At 36.3% G+C, this 20,435-nt stretch overlaps 2 protein-coding genes across 11 annotated transcripts in view; one reads left to right on the top strand and one right to left on the bottom strand.

The window, feature by feature from the left end:
* Positions 1 to 233: 233 nt before the first annotated feature.
* Positions 234 to 20,435, bottom strand: part of fmoda (fibromodulin a) — a 45,273-nt gene continuing 25,071 nt past the window's right edge. Inside the window, exons 2-13 of one of the 10 annotated variants that reach the window (XM_043252361.1) lie at positions 8,231 to 9,134; positions 7,426 to 7,573; positions 6,990 to 7,325; positions 5,705 to 5,754; positions 5,298 to 5,445; positions 4,239 to 5,197; positions 4,069 to 4,164; positions 3,818 to 3,971; positions 3,118 to 3,247; positions 2,835 to 2,927; positions 2,348 to 2,441; positions 1,050 to 2,271 (exon numbers count right to left, since the gene is read on the bottom strand). In XM_043252361.1, the coding sequence (XP_043108296.1) occupies positions 7,283 to 7,325; positions 7,426 to 7,573; positions 8,231 to 9,110 (1,071 nt within the window). In that variant the 5' untranslated portion in view covers positions 9,111 to 9,134 and the 3' untranslated portion in view covers positions 1,050 to 2,271; positions 2,348 to 2,441; positions 2,835 to 2,927; ... (5 more) ...; positions 5,705 to 5,754; positions 6,990 to 7,282. Of the gene's footprint in view, positions 284 to 1,049; positions 2,272 to 2,347; positions 2,442 to 2,834; positions 2,928 to 3,084; positions 3,248 to 3,817; positions 3,972 to 4,068; positions 4,165 to 4,238; positions 5,446 to 5,704; positions 5,755 to 6,989; positions 7,574 to 8,230; positions 9,135 to 10,053; positions 10,162 to 20,435 lie in introns of those variants that run through there. The other 9 variants (XM_043252359.1, XM_043252360.1, XM_043252362.1 and 6 more) reach the window with 9 other exon arrangements.
* On the top strand, positions 14,314 to 20,076 carry zgc:113307 (uncharacterized protein LOC553753 homolog). Its single transcript, XM_043252355.1, has 4 exons — positions 14,314 to 14,449; positions 14,837 to 15,470; positions 15,696 to 16,013; positions 19,525 to 20,076. Exons 2-4 carry the CDS (start codon positions 14,849 to 14,851, stop codon positions 19,674 to 19,676), a joined length of 1,092 nt encoding a protein of 363 aa, XP_043108290.1. The 5' UTR covers positions 14,314 to 14,449; positions 14,837 to 14,848; the 3' UTR covers positions 19,677 to 20,076.

Consider the following 20,435-nt stretch of genomic DNA (forward strand, 5'->3'; position numbering starts at 1 on the left):
AGAGAGAACAACCTTAAAATAATCAGGCAACTTATTAACTCAAAACCCTCAGTTTTTCTACTGGTCTCACCACCTGCATTTAAGCCTTAAAATCCGTGTCATTGTGTCAAGTGCCAAATTACAGTATGGTTTGACGATACACATGGAGCATTTGTCAGAAATAGGTCATGAGGTGTTGACCGCAGTCTAAAATTATTGCCCAGAAGTGTTTTGACTGTCATTAAAGTGCTTACCAGGTAATAACAGGTAAAGGAAACAAACAGTAGCCAATCAAAGTCTGTGTCTGTTTTAGAGGAAAAGGAATAAGGAATAAGAGTGAGCACCTGTAAAAAACGTTTGACAGACCTGGTGTAATTTTAATTGTTCAGGGAGCAGTGAGAGGAAAAGCTCAAATAAAATCACTACTTTCAAACATTTTATTGAGTTTACTATCTCTAAGAAACGGCGTCTTGCTGATGAGTTTCCAATGCGCAATGCCCTTGTGACTTGTTTAAAAAAAACTCATCTGCGTTCAGGGTGTTTGCATCCAGGGATTTGAGAAAGCAGAATTATTACAAATCAAAACAGTTATAATAGTGAGTCATCTGCATTTTTAAACTGACGCAAGACAAAATACTCCCTGTCGCAAACTTGCTGAAGTCACAGTATGTCATAAACCTGTTGCCACAAATACATGGTGACTCAAGAAAGTTTCTTTAAGAAAAAAAACAAGCAACAATACAAAACAAAACGACAAAGAAAAATAAGATAACCCACAAACACGTTCTCAAGTCGGTGTAAAGAGACAATAATTGCCAGAGACTTGCAGGCTAATAACTCATGACTTGCAAATTGAATTACTTTAATATGTAACCGATTATGGCGTGAAGCACAAAAGCCACATTCTCCCAACTGTCAGTTTTCTTTAAAAGTTACTTCCTCGATTCAGGCCTCAGTCTGTTTAAATGTTTTATTTGTAGCAATACTAACATTTCATATCATTCATATATTCATATAAAGATTTAACAGCAATAACTTACTATCATTAAATAATGATTAAGAAACATATGTCAAAGTTTGACACTGAGAGTGTTTTTATTTACACTTGTTATTGTACTAGAAGTTTAACACTATGGGGCACTTAACACCACTAGTGTTATTTTTTTATATTACTGTTATTCATAGTGTTCTTATTTGGTGCAAAATATGTATTAAATACATTCAAATATTTTTTAAAAAAATCCTTTACACAGATGTAAACATGTTTATTTACAAAATGGGCAAAATGGCTACTTTAAAACATGTATACAGTTCCGACTTGTCAAAATGATAAAATAAAAACATTTTGAAATAAGACCTGCATTGACAGCTAAGTAGTAACAAGACTGCAGTAAGGTACAACAAACCAAAAGAAATTATCAGACCCATAAGACATTTGCATATCAAAAGGTTTGTAATAAATTAGTTCAGTGACATTGAACACTTTCAAGGATTCACAGTGTCTTGGTTCAATTCTGTAGGCATAACGATGATCATCAAAGCAAACAGTTTTGAGTGGTGATGCAACCAGTACCACAAATTCATTTTAAACAACAATATCTTTGATTTTAAAAAACACTGGCAAATCAATGTCTACTTCACCACAAATAATTAAACCAGAACGGTATTCGGTTCCATTATACTTTACCCATTTAACTGAGAGAACATCTGTTTGAGGAGAAACATTCAACTTGGATGCAATTTGTACATTTTCACTTAAGTCACAGAGAGAAACAGTCTTTCCTGGTCCAAGCACTATTCTGTCATGATTAAAGGTTTAGGGTAAGCAACTAAGGGCAAATTTATTATCTTTACAATGCATAATCAATATAACTTTAAATCACCACAGATATTCTCTATTGTCCTTAATTCACAGAAAAATAATCTAAATCACATTAATAACTCAAATGTTCTTACCAGGCCTTTAATATCCAAATAACGTGGAAATTCAGTTAGCACATCAGTGCATCTGCTTGGGTCATGAACCATCTTGCGACGATACTGAAATGTCTCCCTCATCTTGACCTTTACTGTCACCTCCTCTGAAGTATGCTTCATAAGAGAAACAGCTTCCCTATACTGTTCTTCGGTCAGGATAACTTCTGTGCTGAATGAAGCTTCTCTCTGCGCAGATGGGCCACCAAAAGACTGGGGGACACATCTACGGATCTCTGATGGTGCACTGTTCCTCTGAATGTTCTTTATTTTCCATGACAAGTACCCTTGTCCACTTTGAGGGTCATAATAATGTTCCTTAAAAAATGTTTAAAGTAAAATAAGACATCAATCTACCACATACTTATTTAACTCATTTAATTAATTTACTTACATAACCAAGCTTTGCATATGGATCCCTAAGATATGGAAACAGGGCAATGATTCCTTGAGCATACAGTTCTCTTACTTGTTTGGGTGGAGATGAGCTGTAATATTATAGAGAATCAAATATGAATTGAAATTTAAATAATATTATTAACTTTTCCCAGCAGTTAACACATTGCACTTTATAAAATTGCATCATCAAGATGAGAATTTGAATGTCACAGGCGTTTGCTACAGAAGAACAAATGTCACATTAAATTTTATCCTGATGCCTTTTTAAATGTGCTCGTTCACCAAAAATTCAGTTTTGTATTTTTCCCACACATGTAAAAGAGCTTTCTAAACCTCTATAAACAGGGTTAAGTAATTAAAGAAAGAAATATTTTCAATGAATTAACCTTTTAATGACCTGACACAAATAATCTTTTAAAAATCATGTCCTTTTTTATGCTTTGGGCTAGGAAATCATGACCACTGGAATAAAGAATACTTACAGAATAAGTTACAAAGCACAATGAACAACCCATCTCAGGAAACATTGTGTGATGATTGTGTAGTCACATTGTGATTCTGCACCTGGATCAAATCTTAAAACATGAATTTGGTAAACTCGACTGAACTTTTGCACTTTAGTTTCATGCGTTAACACAAATGACACAGTGAGATATTATCAGAAAACAAGGCACTTTCTTTAAAATGTTTAAAATATAATTTAAAAAATAAGTAACAATTCTAGATTCTTACTGAATAACATCCAAGGCACAGACACACACTCACAATTCCTGCTTCATCTTCAGCTCTCCTCTTTCTTGTAGGGCTGTCATCACTTAGAAGAATGGTGTCATCAGATTGCTTGAAATCTCAATTGAGCTTTCTTCACTTGGTAGTGAAGGAACATGGGTCAATTCTGTTGAGAAAGAATTAAAAAACACTAAAATTAGTCGAGTTAATTTGAGTTAAGTTTCCAGAAGTTTAGTTGTTCACTACAATTTAATATTGAAAAAGTTGTGGAGCATGATTGAGCCGCCTTGGCTGAAAATAAATCTCAAAATGTATCAATGTCATTACTTTACATTCAGTCATTTAGCGACTTTCAAATGAGAGATTTATGTTTTAAATATTTTTGAACAAACAAGTTAAAAATATTGTGGAAAGTCACCAATAGATGGCGGTAAATGACTATTAATAAGCGAGTCATTTATTCATTCAAATGCCTGATTCGATACAAAACGAGGCAAGTCAATCATTGACTCAATTGATTCATTGAAAACGTAGATTCATTCAGTAACGAAACCTCGGAGACACAAAACAGTTCTGCTGTAGCGTTCTGGTTGTTTTTGCTGATGTTCTCTGACGAAATTTCAGTCAATAACTTTGTGTCAATTTTCGCATGTTGAAAAACAAATAAGCTCACGTTGTGTCAACCACATGTCACTCGCCTATGCTCAGCTACGTACATTTTGACGATATACATTACCATTTGAAGAATCTGGCAATAGTATCTGAAAAACACCCAAATTCGGTTGCTTCAGAACGTCCTCAAAAGACGTCCTCGTCTATTTCAGTGCCAGACTCGTCGTAAAGACGGGCCTCGGGCCTACTAGAGACACTGATGCCGAACTTCACTAAGGCTGTAAACGAACCGAAATAAGATTCAATTTAGCAGCTATGCAAACACCACCGACATTTTCAGCTTAAAATTTATTATAAAATTACAAATGCAATTACCTTCATCCAGAAAATCGGAAAGTTTCAAATCGCTGTGAGAAACTTTCACATACTTCTGTTCACTTCTGAACTTAACTTTGACGAGCATCTTCATTCCTAAAAAAGTAGTTAAGTTAGTGAGTAGTTAAAAACATATTTTTAATTTAAGCATAGAAAGAGAAAGACCTCACCTTGCAGCTGGCATGTGGATAAAATGGCGTTTTCGTCTTCACGACGGGTAAAAGGGGAGGGGCAAAGATAACTTGGCGGGGGTTTTGCACTTCAGGTGTAAAAATATAATTACACCACGTAGCACCCCTGCAACTACACTACAAAAGAACATTATTAACACTGTTGGTTATTAATTTAACTCTTTTAGAATTAATAACATTTAACACTGCATTTTTTACACTGCTTATTTTACTGTGTACGTAGGCATTAATAAGAGCCAATATAAAAAAAAACAAAAAAGATATGAACGTTGTCACTGGCAACTAGAGAAATATGTTCTGTTTCAAACTCACGTAAAAGCGTTTCATACATGAAAATATTAGTTTTATTGAGTCACACGAAAGGTCTACAGGCATGTTTAAACACCAGAACCTCAGTCATTTTTTTTTATAACACATGCAATACATTTGTTCTTAAAACACAACCATTCGAAGTTTATCCTTCCCCCCTTTCAGATGTGAATGGAAGACGCATACAGGAAACACATACAAGATGAAAGATGGATTTAGTCAAGTAAGATCTTTCTGTTCTCCATTAAGTTCTTCTGTCTTCACATGTAGAATAAATACTCACAGCATTGTTCAAACTTATTTCCTGAAGAGACATGAATGCACAAACCTAAAGTAATTCAAATGTGTACCAAATAAACTGCAATGTTGATTTTTAGCACTGCCAATATTGTCATCCAACTGCCAGACAAGCGCACAAAACACAAAAAGCACAGAAAGGCATATTCATATGGCTATGTGGCATTTGAGAAAAAAATTAACTAGCTTCACATACCTTTACAGAGGATCTCCATTTCCTATCTAAATCTCTCAATATCCTCTTCCTTCTATTTCTGTATTTGTACTTCTCTCTAAAGTCCACAGGAAATTATATTCCTCTCACACAACATCCCAAGGCACTATAAATTTCCCTACAATAAAAATGTACATCAACGCAAACTCATGCCATTCTGATATAATAATGTTGGAGGGAAACAAAAGAGCCCCCTGCTGATTGGTCACTGCCATTACACTGCAATATCAGTAGCCAGACGAAGACATAGGGCAGCTTCAGAGGGCATGTCTCCGGCACTGATCTCATTTCCTTCCAGCCTCAAGACTCGCAGCTTCGAGAAGTTCATAACATCCACCACACTGCAGAAACTGCCCAGTGTAAACTCTGAAACGAATGGAAAACGAGTTTTATATGCAATATCAACATCAGTCACTGGAGTAACACAAAACAGTTGTGTTTCACTAAATTACACTGGAAGAAATATATATATACAATTTGAAGTATTCTTAAGTTTATTTTTACTGTTTGCAATCTTAAAATCTCACAAAATGTTATTTATAGATAAATAAATAAATAAATATGAGAAAATACATCTGTGCAAAACAGAAAAATGGATGTTGGGAGAATAGGTTAAAGTGCTTACCAGGTAATAACAGGTAAAGGAAACAAACAGTAGCCAATCAAAGTCTGTGTCTGTTTTAGAGGAAAAGGAATAAGGAATAAGAGTGAGCACCTGTAAAAAACGTTTGACAGACCTGGTGTAATTTTAATTGTTCAGGGAGCAGTGAGAGGAAAAGCTCAAATAAAATCACTACTTTTAAACATTTTATTGAGTTTACTATCTCTAAGAAACGGCATCTTGCTGATGAGTTTCCAATGCGCAATGCCCTTGTGACTTGTTTAAAAAAAACTCATCTGCGTTCAGGGTGTTTGCATCCAGGGATTTGAGAAAGCAGAATTATTACAAATCAAAACAGTTATAATAGTGAGTCATCTGCATTTTTAAACTGACGCAAGACAAAATACTCCCTGTCGCAAACTTGCTGAAGTCACAGTATGATGTCATAAACCTGTTGCCACAAATACATGGTGACTCAAGAAAGTTTCTTTAAGAAAAAAAACAAGCAACAATACAAAACAAAACGACAAAGAAAAATAAGATAACCCACAAACACGTTCTCAAGTCGGTGTAAAGAGACAATAATTGCCAGAGACTTGCAGGCTAATAACTCATGACTTGCAAATTGAATTACTTTAATATGTAACCGATTATGGCGTGAAGCACAAAAGCCACATTCTCCCAACTGTCAGTTTTCTTTAAAAGTTACTTCCTCGATTCAGGCCTCAGTCTGTTTAAATGTTTTATTTGTAGCAATACTAACATTTCATATCATTCATATATTCATATAAAGATTTAACAGCAATAACTTACTATCGTTAAATAATGATTAAGAAACATATGTCAAAGTTTGATTGTGGACTTAAGGGTGACTTGAGATATTGTGTTATCATCTATGATATCAAAATCATACAAAGTAAGCTAGCTGCTTGTGATTGCTGTTATTATATAAATGTGGTTTTACATGAACTAATCTCTCTTTATTTTCTACGTAGGCATTAATAAGAGCCAATATAAAAAATTCAAACTCACGTAAAAGCGTTTCATACATGAAAATATTAGTTTTATTGAGTCACACGAAAGGTCTACAGGCATGTTTAAACACCAGAACCTCAGTCATTTTTTTTATAACACATGCAATACATTTGTTCTTAAAACACAACCATTCAAGTTTATCCTTCCCCCCTTTCAGATGTGAATGGAAGACGCATACAGGAAACACATACAAGATGAAAGATGGATTTAGTCAAGTAAGATCTTTCTGTTCTCCATTAAGTTCTTCTGTCTCACATGTAGAATAAATACTCACAGCATTGTTCAAACTTCTTTCCTGAAGAGACATGAATGCACAAACCTAAAGTAAATCAAATGTGTACCAAACAAACTGCAATGTTGATTTTTAGCACTGCCAATATTGTCATCCAACTGCCAGACAAGCGCACAAAACACAAAAAGCACAGAAAGGCATATTCATATGGCTATGTGGCATTTGAGAAAAAAATTAACTAGCTTCACATACCTTTACAGAGGATCTCCATTTCCTATCTAAATCTCTCAATATCCTCTTCCTTCTTTGTACTTCTCTCTAAAGTCCACAGGAAATTATATTCCTCTCACACAACATCCCAAGGCACTATAAATTTCCCTACAATAAAAATGTACATCAACGCAAACTCATGCCATTCTGATATAATAATGTTGGAGGGAAACAAAAGAGCCCCCTGCTGATTGGTCACTGCCATTACACTGCAATATCAGTAGCCAGACGAAGACATAGGGCAGCTTCAGAGGGCATGTCTCCGGCACTGATCTCATTTCCTTCCAGCCTCAAGACTCGCAGCTTCGAGAAGTTCATAACATCCACCACACTGCAGAAACTGCCCAGTGTAAACTCTGAAACGAATGGAAAACGAGTTTTATATGCAATATCAACATCAGTCACTGGAGTAACACAAAACAGTTGTGTTTCACTAAATTACACTGGAAGAAATATATATATACAATTTGAAGTATTCTTAAGTTTATTTTTACTGTTTGCAATCTTAAAATCTCACAAAATGTTATTTATAAATAAATAAATAAATAAATATGAGAAAATACATCTGTGCAAAACAGAAAAATGGATGTTGGGAGAATAGGAAAATTTACATTTAAAATAAATTGCCTGATTACAACTCTATTGAAACAAGTCTTAAAAAGAAATTATGTTTTGCACTTTTACATCGCCAGATATATCATTATATCACTTTTATATTACTAATTTATAGAATTATTTTATTTATTTTTATTAATTTTTTACAACTTTCATCTGTTATTCCATTCATGGACTATGATTATATGAGTAAATATGAATAATAGTTTTCAATGAATAAACCTAATTATAACAAATAAGGCAGAAATAATTAATCCTTAAGTAAATGTAAAACATTTACTTTACATTACATTTACATAAAAGTGTAAATTGCAAAAAATTGTAATTATAAATATATATATATATATATATATATATATATATATATATATATATATGTGTGTGTAGAAGTGCTCTACCTTTGATCTGATTAGCCTGTAGATAAAGGTGTTGCAGATTAGTGCTAACAATAGGAATGCTCTCCAACTTGTTGAAGGACAAATCCAGCTCCACCAGACCGCTGTTGTTAAAGGTGTTTTGAGGGATGCCTTTGTTTGTGAGCTCATTGTGAGAAAAACGGACATACTGAAGGTTGGTGAACTGGCTGAGGAAGTTCTCTGGAACTGCCTCGATGGAGTTGGACTCTAGATAAAGCTGGTGGATCATCTCAGGAAGACCATTAGGAACCTTCTTGAGCTGGTTACCGCTCACATCCAGCAGAGTTAACGACTTCAGACCTTTCAGGCCGCTGATATCCTGGAAACCGTTACTATGGAGCAGAAGCATGGTCAAATTCTCCATGCCCTCAAAAGCGTTGGGGGGCAACTTGGTGATTTTATTGTGATTGAGACGAAGGTCACGTAATGAGCGAGGCAGGTTGGACGGCACCTCGGTCAGGTTGTTGTTGTTCAGGTACAGGCGATCCAAGTTCACCAGTTTGGCAAACGCTTGCTTTCCTACTGAGTTAATGTGATTCTCATGCAACAAAACCCACACAAGGTTGGTGGCATTCCCAAAAGCATTATCTGGGACAGAGGTGATCTGGTTGTGCTGAAGGTACACATACTTCATCCGGGATGGGATGTAAGGCATTTGTTTCATGTTCCGGTTGTCACAGTACATGGCGACTGGGAAAGTTGGAGGGCAGTCGCACTCCTCGGGACATTCTCCTCCGGTGTTGTCGGCCTGCAGAGAGGCATAACCTCGGCTGTGCAGGGAAGAAAGCCACTGGAAAGGATCTCTGTCCTGAGCCAGCGAAAACTTCAGGAGTCCCAACAGCAGAAGAGTAATTAGCTGCATTGTCACTGGCAAAAGACTTGACAGCTGCAGACAAAAAAACACTTTTTGTAGGGTTAATTAAAAACGGTGACTGCTGGTCTTTACTGGATTGAGCTGGTCTAGCTGCTCACCCTGTCTGTATAAGCTTATGGTCAGCTGGTTTAACCAAATGCCCTGCTGAAAATTAAACAGCTTAAGTTATTTCACTTGCTATACATTTTTCCAGTCTGACTATTAGTAGTTTTGGTCATTGTGTGACTAGCTAAACCAGCCTCACCAGGCTGGGAAACCAGGTAAAATAGCGAAGACAAACAATCTTGGGGTTTTTTTTCTAGCTGGGTTTCTAGCTGGGTTCTTCCAGAGTGTTTAGATCATTGGTTTTCAAGCCTGTTTCTAGGGACCCACTGCTCTGCAAATTTTGCTTGTCTCCCTTATCTGACACGCTCATTTGAGTTCATGGAGCTCTTTCCTAATACGTGTAAATTAGGGAGACATGCAAAATGTCCAGAAACATGTTTGAAAACCACTGGCTAAATGACAAATGCTCAAAACCCATCTGTAACCAAAGCACATCAGATAAGGCTAAAGAACCATAATCAGTTTTGCTTGCTTTAAAACAATTTAAAAGTGGAACTATAGATAAAAACAAAACACTGAAATTATTGCAGATCAGGCAATAACACAACGTGAGTGAGATACAACTGAACAATAGTGGCTATTGTATAAAAATGAAGAGGTCAGATTTTTTTTTTATTTATACGGTATTTAAGTAAAAACTGTTTAAAAAAACGCATTTCTGCAAAATGGCAACCAAACCAAACAGCAACACAACCTGTATTCAACTACTGTGAGCTTGTTCCACTTAGTACCAAATCCACTGATGCAGAAAGGCAAAATAAGACCAGAATAAATAAATAAATAATAAACCCTCCAAGTAGGCACTAGAAAACAGCATCATGCCTACCTGTTTAGCAAAGGCTCTGCCTTCTCTTTGTCTCACTGCGAGTCCTTGTAGCAAAATGAAGTGGCTTTGGCAAAGACTGCAAAAACCCTTTCTCCCCTACAAGCTTTTTTGCCTCCACCCTCCGAAGCCCCCTCTCAACCCCTGTCCAATTACAGAAGACTTGCCTTTCTCCATCCCAAGTCCATTTTTCACCAGCATCGAGTGGCTGGTCTCGATCACTCCCAGCTGTGGAACATGTTAGGGACATCTGCTTCTGCATACATCAAGCTTTTCTCATTAAGCAGAATGCGGCCCTCACTGCAAGACTGACCAAACTATCAACAGCTTGATCAATGAGGAAGCTGTATACAGCTCTACAGACCCCTCTTACCTCTAAGCCACCAAAGAGGCACAACAAACATTTTCCCTTCGGATTACAACCAGACTGCATGCTGAATGACTCAAGTCATTTAACTGATGGTAGTGGCTAATGTTCAGTCTATCTCTTGTGTGTTTCATATCTGCTTTGGAGTTTCATATCTCCAGGCACTCATCCTGAGGAATGTCAGGTCCTCCATCTCCTGAGAGGCCTCTCTTTGTGGTCTTTGATGGTTGCAGCCAGCTGGTTTTTGGTAAGCAGATCTGTGGCACGCTAGAGGTGCTGGGCTTTGGATTCGACACAAGACATAAAGCCAGACAGCTTCATGTTCTGACAGCTCCAGGACTGAATCACAAACACAGGTCTTGAGGGAGCCTCCCTTTTTATTTACTGTGTGAAGGATTGAAAAACCATAGGTGTGGACGGGTAGTAGTGGGAATTGAGCACGTTTTAGCACCTTTGTGAAGCGGGATCGCTTTAACGATTGAAAAAATCAGACTTTCAAATACAGCTTAAAAGTAACGAATCAGTTGTAACAATAATGTGATACATTAGTAATTAATACTAAATTGCAATTTGCAAATGGGAAATTACATACACAAGTTTTAATTAAAGTATGTTTTATTTGACACTAAACGCTTGCATTAGAAACAAGACTTTATTAACAAATTTTTGAAGACTAAATTAGAAATAAAACCAAAAAAGCAAACCAACATTTAACTAATAGCATTCATATAATCCATAATCTCCGCTAAATGAAATAATTATATCTTTTAAAACATATTAAGTGCTATTTTTTCATACGAATACATGTCTGTAATATATATTCTGTAAATGGGTAGCTGATCTACTTACTAAACGCACCTAATAACTCCTAATAAAACAATCTTTAGCTAAACATTTTAGCATTATTTGGGAAAGAAAATTAAAGTTATATAGACTGAAACAGCATAAGAATTCTTCTCTCCCCAGTACCTCTTCATTCTGTTCACTATTTGGATGCATAGAAAACTCGATCTCTATAACATAATGTTTTCCATACTGTTTCTGCAAGTAGCCTGACTGTCTCCAGAAAAAGCTCCAGGTCCAGAACCACGGGGTCTGAAGTGAACTCAGCATCAGGAAACACTTTACATTCCTGCCATCCTTGTCCCTGCTCCTGCTGCTCTCTCTCCAGCCGTGACTTAGCCTCTTTGAACTTTAGAATGATACGTGATTTGTGTTTTTCAGCACAGAGGTCAGACAACAGAGGTGACCTGAATCGCTGCGAGGCATGCTTTCCTAAGTTATCTACAGCGAAGTCCTCCATGTAAATGAAGACTGAGGCTGTTAGCGGTCATTTGTTTTCATGAACAAATTATTCTGGTAGCTATTATATTAAATAAATTAGCATGCCAAAGCAAACTTTAGTAACCCTATGGCATTAGTCAATCCAAATAGGCTATGATATTAGCCTATTTCATCTGAACTCACATGGTAGTGAAGATAGTTTGAGATATAGCGCCCTCTAGGCATCAGTTTAAGGAGAAGCATGTGATTCTGCAGCCAAGATATGAGTCAATTTCACAGATGATCTCAATAGGAAATAGCTGAACATATACGACCGTATAGACCGGGATTAATCAACAGGCTTTATCTGAGCTTTTAAAGTAACATATGCAGTATATATCGATCAAACAAGGCTTTGGGAAAAAAGAATAACCTTTTACAGGCAACTTTAGCTCTGAAATGTAAGTAAACTATAACCTGACCATCATACCCGCTCTGAAACATCTCCTCCAGATTGCCTGTCTTGTGCCGTTGGCTTGGCACGACTTTGCCAAGGCAGTCTGCTAACCACAAAATATCCACAAAGACCTCAGTCATAACGTGCCAAAGGGAGAAACAGCTCACACGACTAGCGTATGCTTTTAAAAATGCGAACACAAACCACACTATACACATGTAAGCAGTGTTTTGACTGGTTCTATGTGTGCACGCAATTTATACTGACTGGAAACTGTACGCAGACTTGTGAAGTAAACATTGAGAACAGTGACGAAGCACAAGAGAGACGAAGGAGAACATGAGTGTAAGGAATCATGGATTCATAAACCTATATATACTGAAGGAGATCCAGACACCGATTCCCTACATAATTAATAATTTAGCAACAGGTTTTGATTCCAGTGTTGATTCCACTACATTATTTTTTTGCTGTCAAGCTGCATAGCCTGCCGGGTTACAAAGTAAGATTCCAAAAGCACTGGAAGGTTCTTCATTTCCTTCTGTTTAAATGGAAAAGAAATCTGGCAGCCAGTGGCAGTCTACAGCGTTTCAGGGAACAGAATAACATAAACACCCCTTCAAAAATACTCTAGCTCAAGCTCAAAGCAATAGTTTCAGAGTTAAGTCAGTGTTTATCAAAAACTACCTGTCTAGCCTTCAAAGAGAGATCAAAGGACTTTAAGGGAAAGGGTTTCAAATTCTTTTCATGGGTCGTTATCGGTGTTTGAAATTTGAATGTAAAACCGAATAGTTTGCAAATAAAAATTATGACTGATGATTTAATCATTTTCCTTGAGAAATTGGCATTTTATAAAACATTGTTCCTTTCGCATTTTGTGAAATTTCAGGATAAACTAAACTAGTTCTGTTGTCTGGGTAACATTTTCATTTACTATATGTGAAAGGTTTCATAATTTATGTCATAATCTACACATCTACATATGTATAGGTTTTACAATATACAGTGATTATATATTGTAATTTCTTGAAATTGTAAGAATTCTTAAAATGTGACTTTATTAAACAATATTAAATGGTAACATGGTTACGTTTCGATACACATATGGTAGAGTTTAATATATTCACATTTATTTTAACTTTATAAATCATTTTAAATGTTAACATTTTGGAGGTTATGTTTGCATAAGGAATTATATTTAGAAATGTATGTTTTTACCTACACGTATTATGTATATATGTTTTATATAACATATACAGTTAAATAATCAATGTAAAAGTTATAACAACTTACGTTGTGCTTTTTTTTCAGATTTCCATGCAAAACGTTTTTTTAAAAAAGCAATAAACTAATGATTGTATAAATGTATAATGTATAAATGTATAAAATAATGATTTTTTTGTTTAAAGAAGTATTGAGTATACAATAATAGCATTGGGTATAACAGAATATTAAATCAAATAATAACAACCTTGCTTTGTGATTGTCATGGTTGATTTGAGTGCTAGGGGGCACTCTGACTTTTCAGACCTTCACAGACCTAAAACATTGTCTCATCCCTGTGGAAGGGCTTTGATGTGTTGGGCTAAAGCTATCTTAACTAAACTACTCTCTCTCTTTCTCTCTCTCTCTCTCCTTCTTTTCTTCTTTCTTGCTCTCTTGCAGACGAACGGGGTCTGTTTGGCTCCCCAGGCCCCCTCAAGCTGTCTGACTGTAACCATTGCTCTCTGTGCTAGATGTTCCAGAGCTGACTGCTGTGCAGGGCATGTCTGCAAAGAGAAAATATACTGCCTTCAAACATACTCCCCTTTCTCACAGACTCAATGACGTGATATTACAGTTCATCAATCAGTGGACTGAGGTTGTTTATGTAACAGTATATGGTTTGCATAAGCATTAAAATATGATTCCACATCAGTTGTGTATTACTCAAAATCAAGCTTTGAAGGAGAAAGTCAGATTGAATCAAAAACAGGATTTCTATCCACGCATTATGTGATGTGTATTAAATACAAAGGATTTTAAACCACATCGGCATTGTCTGTAAAGATTGCCCTTTCTATGCTGCCAGCACACATGTTTCTAACAAATGTTGTGCAGTGGTTAGACTCCAGCCATAAGCTTCCGAGACAGGTTGGGGAAAAAAAGGAGTGAGAATAAGCCGTATGGAAGAAAAGGCCATCGCTGTGAGAGGAATGTTTCAGTAGCCGCGTAAAACTCTTCAGGTTGCCCCGTTTAAACGTCTACAGGGATACTCTCAACAAGTTCAGACGCTCTTCTAACTAAAATTGGCCGGGGAAGAGAGGCGAAAGGTATGCTCATTCCTCCCGCATATGTAGATGATGCATGTGTTTGCAATGTGACGAAAAAGAATGGAAGAAAATCACTGGCAAGTAGCATTTTTTTAAGCAGTTTAGCCTCTTGCCTATTTAGCGGCACTGTGGCTAACAATGAAATAGACATTATATAGACATGAATTCGTATTTGTCAAATTGTTTTAATTAAATAAGCAAGAATGTGAAAGCTCTGCTACTGTGAATGACAAAAAACATTTAATATGCATTTATCTAAGCAGTATTTGTGTGGAAGCTTTTATTTATTGCTATTAGAAGAAAATAAGCTTTTCTGAGTAGTTTGAACTCTTTTTATAGTCAGAGTGTAGCGTCCTTAAAGCTAAAGGCTGTTTCTGTTTCCTTAAGGCAGGCGGGAGAATGGATATAAGCACGGTTTTCTTGTTACTGTCTGTGTGTGGGCCGACATGGGCCTTCACGATGGACATGGACTATGGAGGTGTACCACTCTGGATAAACCGTTTTTTAGGAGAGCCGAGTGTGTTGACTTTAAAAGATCGGATGGATCCCGGATGGTTTCGTGCTGTTAACACACAGAGTTGTCCTTTGGAGTGTGACTGCCCTATTCAGTGGCCAACAGCTCTTTATTGTGACCACAGGGGCCTTACCCAGCTTCCCTCGGGTCTTCCATACCACACACAGTACATGTTTCTCCAAGGGAATAATATAAGTTCCCTTGGATCCGGGACGTTCGCCAACGCTTCCAGCTTGCGTTGGTTGATCTTGGATCGCAACCAACTACTGAGTGAGCAACTCGATAATGTGTTGTTCTCCAATCTGACCCGCTTGGTAAATCTTTTCATAAATAATAATAACCTGACAAGGGTGCCAGTCGGACTGCCTAGTGGACTTAAGCAGCTGCGACTCGCATATAATCGCATAGAAAAGATTTCTGAAGGTGTTTTCCAAAATCTGGATAATTTAACATTACTTTTGTTACAAGGTAATCGTCTGACGACCATCAAAGAGGGCGACCTAAAAGGTATTTTTTGTTTTTTTATCTTTTCAAACACATCTTTTCAGAATATAAAGATAAAAATAAAAATACAGAATAAAACCAATATTTCTTTTGAGATTGGCTAGATATTAAACAATATTGATAAAAGTATGCAAAGTACGTCTCTAATATCTGATAAATAAGCGGATATAGATTGCATCTCTGCATAAATCATCAGGAAACAGTTAATAATTTAGTTTTTTTCAATAGGTCTTGGAGTCCTCAATCTCCTGGATCTTAGTCACAACCTCCTGGAGACTTTCCCCAAACATCTGCCTCCATCTGTCCAGCAACTTTACCTCTCCAACAACTCACTGACTGGCTTGACTGAGAACAGCATTCATGGTTTTAATAGGCTCCGTTACCTACGGCTTGGACACAACAAATTGAGGAATGAAGGGCTTGACCCTGGTGCATTTAATCTCACATCTCTGGTAGAGCTGGATCTTTCTTATAATAAGCTGACAGAAATCCCAACAGTTCCCACCACACTTCAGTACCTCTATCTTGAGGTTAACCATATCCAAGGTGAGTTGGTGTAAGGTTCTTTTATACGATCAAAAGCACTGAGGTTTATCTGGGAAAGCAGCACTGCTGAAGTTCAATGTAGCAAAGGAACACTTTCGGTCCATGAGAGCGTTTCATGCCAAGTTTAATGACAGATTATCTGTGACATGACAAAATACAGAAAAACACTATTTTTTTTTCTACTTGGTCTCATGGCATAAACATACCTAGGGGCAATTTTTTAGCAAAACACAAAATATGTACCAGCATGTACATAACACTTTAGTTTCCAAAACAAATGAACACTAGAGGTAGTAAAACTCTGTCACCATTTTTCGATTAATAGAGTAATTGTGGCACAATTATTTAAAGAATAAACAACAAATGTGACCTGAGTCAGAATGCGAAAAAGCGAAATTTTGAGATACAAGCAAAATAAGTGAAAATTTGAGGTTTTGACAAAAATTAGTTCCTTAAGCCCTCTTCTAGCGATCCCAGTGCTCCAAATATCAATGAAACATATCTGTATTTGTACAGTATTTTCTCTTCTCGCTTCTAGATGACTGCCGCTGCTTCTCACTTCAAGTTTAGGTCTGTTGTTACAAAGCGCAGCATTCCAGCTTTATGAATATTTATACCGAATTCTCGATGAGAGTCCAAACTAGTGAAATATGATTTTCAAACCAATGAAAACAAAACGCGATGAGTAACATTTGCATAGAGCGTGCAGACTCGAATTTTAATTTATTCTTTATTCTAAATAATTTTTCCTCGCATACACTAATGGTAAATATACACTTCCATTAAAAAACTGTAATTGAAATAAATATGGATCAATAAATAACGAAAGAGGAAAAAAAACACAAGAAATGCCATTTATTTATTACATCATTGTAGATGGGGTGTTAAAGACATTCAATCTATTGTGGAGATCGCGGCGAAGCATGTAGCAGTCTTGTCTAGTATGTTCTTGTTGTAGAGAAGAGTTACACTTCAACTAAGTATAATGATGCAATCAAAAAATATTTAGTAGTGCATAAGATTTAACTTAGTGTTCATTCACGTCAAAACTACCGTTTATTTGCATATTTTCTTATTTTAACAACAAAAATAAAAAATAGCTATATTGTGATTAATAATATATTAATTATTATTAAGAAAAGGATTGGAGGACAATTTGTGATTTGTAAATCTGCCTCTATTGGCTTTAATCGCCTGTAGCTCAGTCATTTTTGTTCGATTCCAACAAATCATATATAATTTTGAAGGTATTTTAAGACCATGAAAATATATATTTTTTTAATTTGCGCATTACGATTCATTTTGCCAGCATGGCTCACAAATTAATTTTTTTCTCATCAGTTTTGCATTTGTTAAAACTTTCGGGTTGGTTTAGGGTTGAATTTGGTGTAGGGCACATTTAATGATATAGCATTAACTTATAGCAACAGTGCAATTCTGAACCAGCGCAATACATACATATATCAACGTAATAAAAACACGTTTTGCGCCACTCAGTGGACAATTCTCTTTGAAACGTGCAGTAAGGCACGTTAAAACTATGTTGCACAAAAAGTTTTTTTGAAATCTCATGCTAATGTTACATTAACAAAACATGAAATCACTCCAACAGAACTTGGAGAGAATGTGACACTTAAATATTACTGCAGGTTTTCAAGACTAGATGTTTATAGTGGATATAAAGCACTGCTGACAGACTTCAGGAAACCATGGATTGGTTTTGATCCACAAAATCACTTCAACGTGTCAAACTACACAATTCTTTTTTTTTTTTTTTTTTACATTTGGGAACTAGCATTATACGAATCTGAATTGAATTGCCACACTGGAATTTTGAAGTAGTTTAAAAGGAACTGTGTCAATTCTGCATTCAGTATTTGCTGCATTCTAGAAATGAACTGATTCATTTTGAAATCCAATTCTATACAAAATCCTAAACGAATCTGTCCCAGACCCTGTGATAAGAAGGAAGCCTGAATATAAAAATGCCGTCATGGGAAGTGCTAGTTTTTGCGATCTTGCATGTCTGCTACAGTCTTAAATATCAGCCAAGAGCAAAAATGATTGTAAACACAACACTGTGAGCTCGCCAAATGCTTGACCGAGAACTGCTTGAATGTTTGTGTCCTGATCATAATGAGGCCGTGTTCTCAGGCTTGATGAAATAATCCCTGGCACGAGAGAATCAACATTCAGACCCGGATGAGCCATGGGAAAAGTGATGGAAAATGTGACAGGAGAAATAGAGAAATAACAAACTTTCCCTTCTATGCTGGTCTTCTTTTCCCCCTTCCCTGTTCTCTAACGTGTTTGTCGCAAAGTGTTTGGAGACAGACGCATCCTGGAGAGACACAAGGTGACCAGAAAAAGTAGGTTAGCTGAAAGAGAGGGAGGGGGAACATCTGTGAATACTCCAAAAGGAATCCACATGTGCTAAAAGCACGCTCTGTTCTCCCCCTCCTCCTCAGCAGCGCGCCGGGCTCAGTTACAAGAGCCGCCGTGCCTCTGGTGGACAGCAAAGACTTCAGCAGACATTCTTTTTTTCAGGCAGTGGTCATGATTCCCTCTCTTTGAACCACACAACAAAACCTCATGCCATCAGCAGCGGTTTACCAGTTTAAAATGAAGTATAATATTCAAATTATTTACAAGCAACCACGATTGAAAATGATAAAACATGCCTGATATATTATAGCCTAGAAGGAGAGGTCGCGAAAAGGTTAAACAACCTGTCAGAAAACAAATGGAAAGAATGTAATAGAGAATGTATTGACTAGCGCCATTAAAAGGCTCCAGTCTGAGGGTGGAGACACTATGATGTTTTTCTGGCATAAATCTCCAGAAAATATGCTAAAAAAAAAATTGTATTATCATATTTAAAGGAGTGGAAGCAAGCTACAATAACAGCTATGCGCCCTAAGTGCTTTGTAAACACATGTATTTTGTTTTTATGTGCTGAAAATAGTCGTAATGTCACCAGAAAAACCTCATAGTTATGACTACATGGTACAGATATGCTACCATCACAATAAGAATTTAAAACAAGATGAAGTGTGTTTTCTCACCGAAGGTGTCAATGGAAGCACCTGTGCCTTATTTGCACGGTGCCGTTTGACTGGTGTGTGATCTACTGAACGATTAATGTCTGCTGCAAATTCTCTGAAGCACCATGTCACATTAATCGCCGAATATGCTGACCTCATTGTCTCGCTATCTCCATCTACAGTAAACAGTGGAAGTGGAAGCGGTAACGCAGTACCAATATTTCAAAAAAAGACAGATGGGAGAAACAGACAGCTTAACAATCTCAACCTGCTTGATAAAGTAGCTTACTATGAAAGTCAAGTGAGACAAATGTCAAATAAATAAATACCCTTCCGGCAGTGATGATGACGATGATAAAGAAATTGCCATACAGGTTAAATAATAGCAAAAAAAAAATAAAGTAAAAAAATAAAATAAAATAAATATGTAATAATAATAATAATGTTCTACTATTTTTTTCTTCCAGAGTTCAACGTCAGCAGTTTCTGCAGGACAGTAGGACCCGCATCATATTCACGTATGAAGATATTGAGGTTGGATGGTAATAAATTGGAGTATCACAAGCTGCCCCCTGATTGGGTGTTCTGTCTACGTGTCCTCCATAACATTTATATTTGATCTAATGCAAGCAGTCAATGTCTTAATCATAGCTACATTTTTACGTTTTCTGAAAACTTTTAAATACAAGCATGCAATGATATATTATAACATAGATGTATATTTAGAGTACATTAGAAAGCATGACAGCAGAATAAGGTGCTTAGTATTCAAGGTGCTGATGTTTTGAATAAGTATGCTGTCAATGGTTTTATACAGTTGTAATGAAACACTATTTAATAATACTGTTTTCACTCTGAATGTACTGTATATGGGCAGTTATATTTTATTTTGACGCATCAGACTTGCGCCTTGTCCTAGTCTTGGCTTCACGTGTTCTGCGTATAATCAGAATTAATTTTACTGTCAGACATGTGGATAAAAAAAATCATATTGATCATTTAGTACCAAGGTTTTTACAAAAAAAAAAAAAAAAAAACATTAAGCAGCAGGACTGTTTTGAATTCTGTTAATAAGAAGAAATGTTTCCTGAGCACCAAATCATATACTAAAGGATCCTGTAGTAATGGCTGCTGAAAATTCAGTGTTTCTACCACAGTAATAAATTACATTTTTGTTTTTTTTACACAGAAACCATAATAATTATAATTGTAATAATTCACTATATTACTGTCTTTACATTTTTAACAAATGCAGCTTTAAAACATTAACCCCAAACTTCTAAATGGTCCTTTAAAAGGTAAGGCTCTGTTACATATAGTCTGGAAAATGTTATTGTTCCATCACTGTGTGTACAATGTATTTTCCCCCAAACGCTTA

The sequence above is a fragment of the Puntigrus tetrazona genome, chromosome 11 (assembly GCF_018831695.1).
Source record: "Puntigrus tetrazona isolate hp1 chromosome 11, ASM1883169v1, whole genome shotgun sequence".
NCBI classification, from domain to species: domain Eukaryota; kingdom Metazoa; phylum Chordata; class Actinopteri; order Cypriniformes; family Cyprinidae; genus Puntigrus; species Puntigrus tetrazona.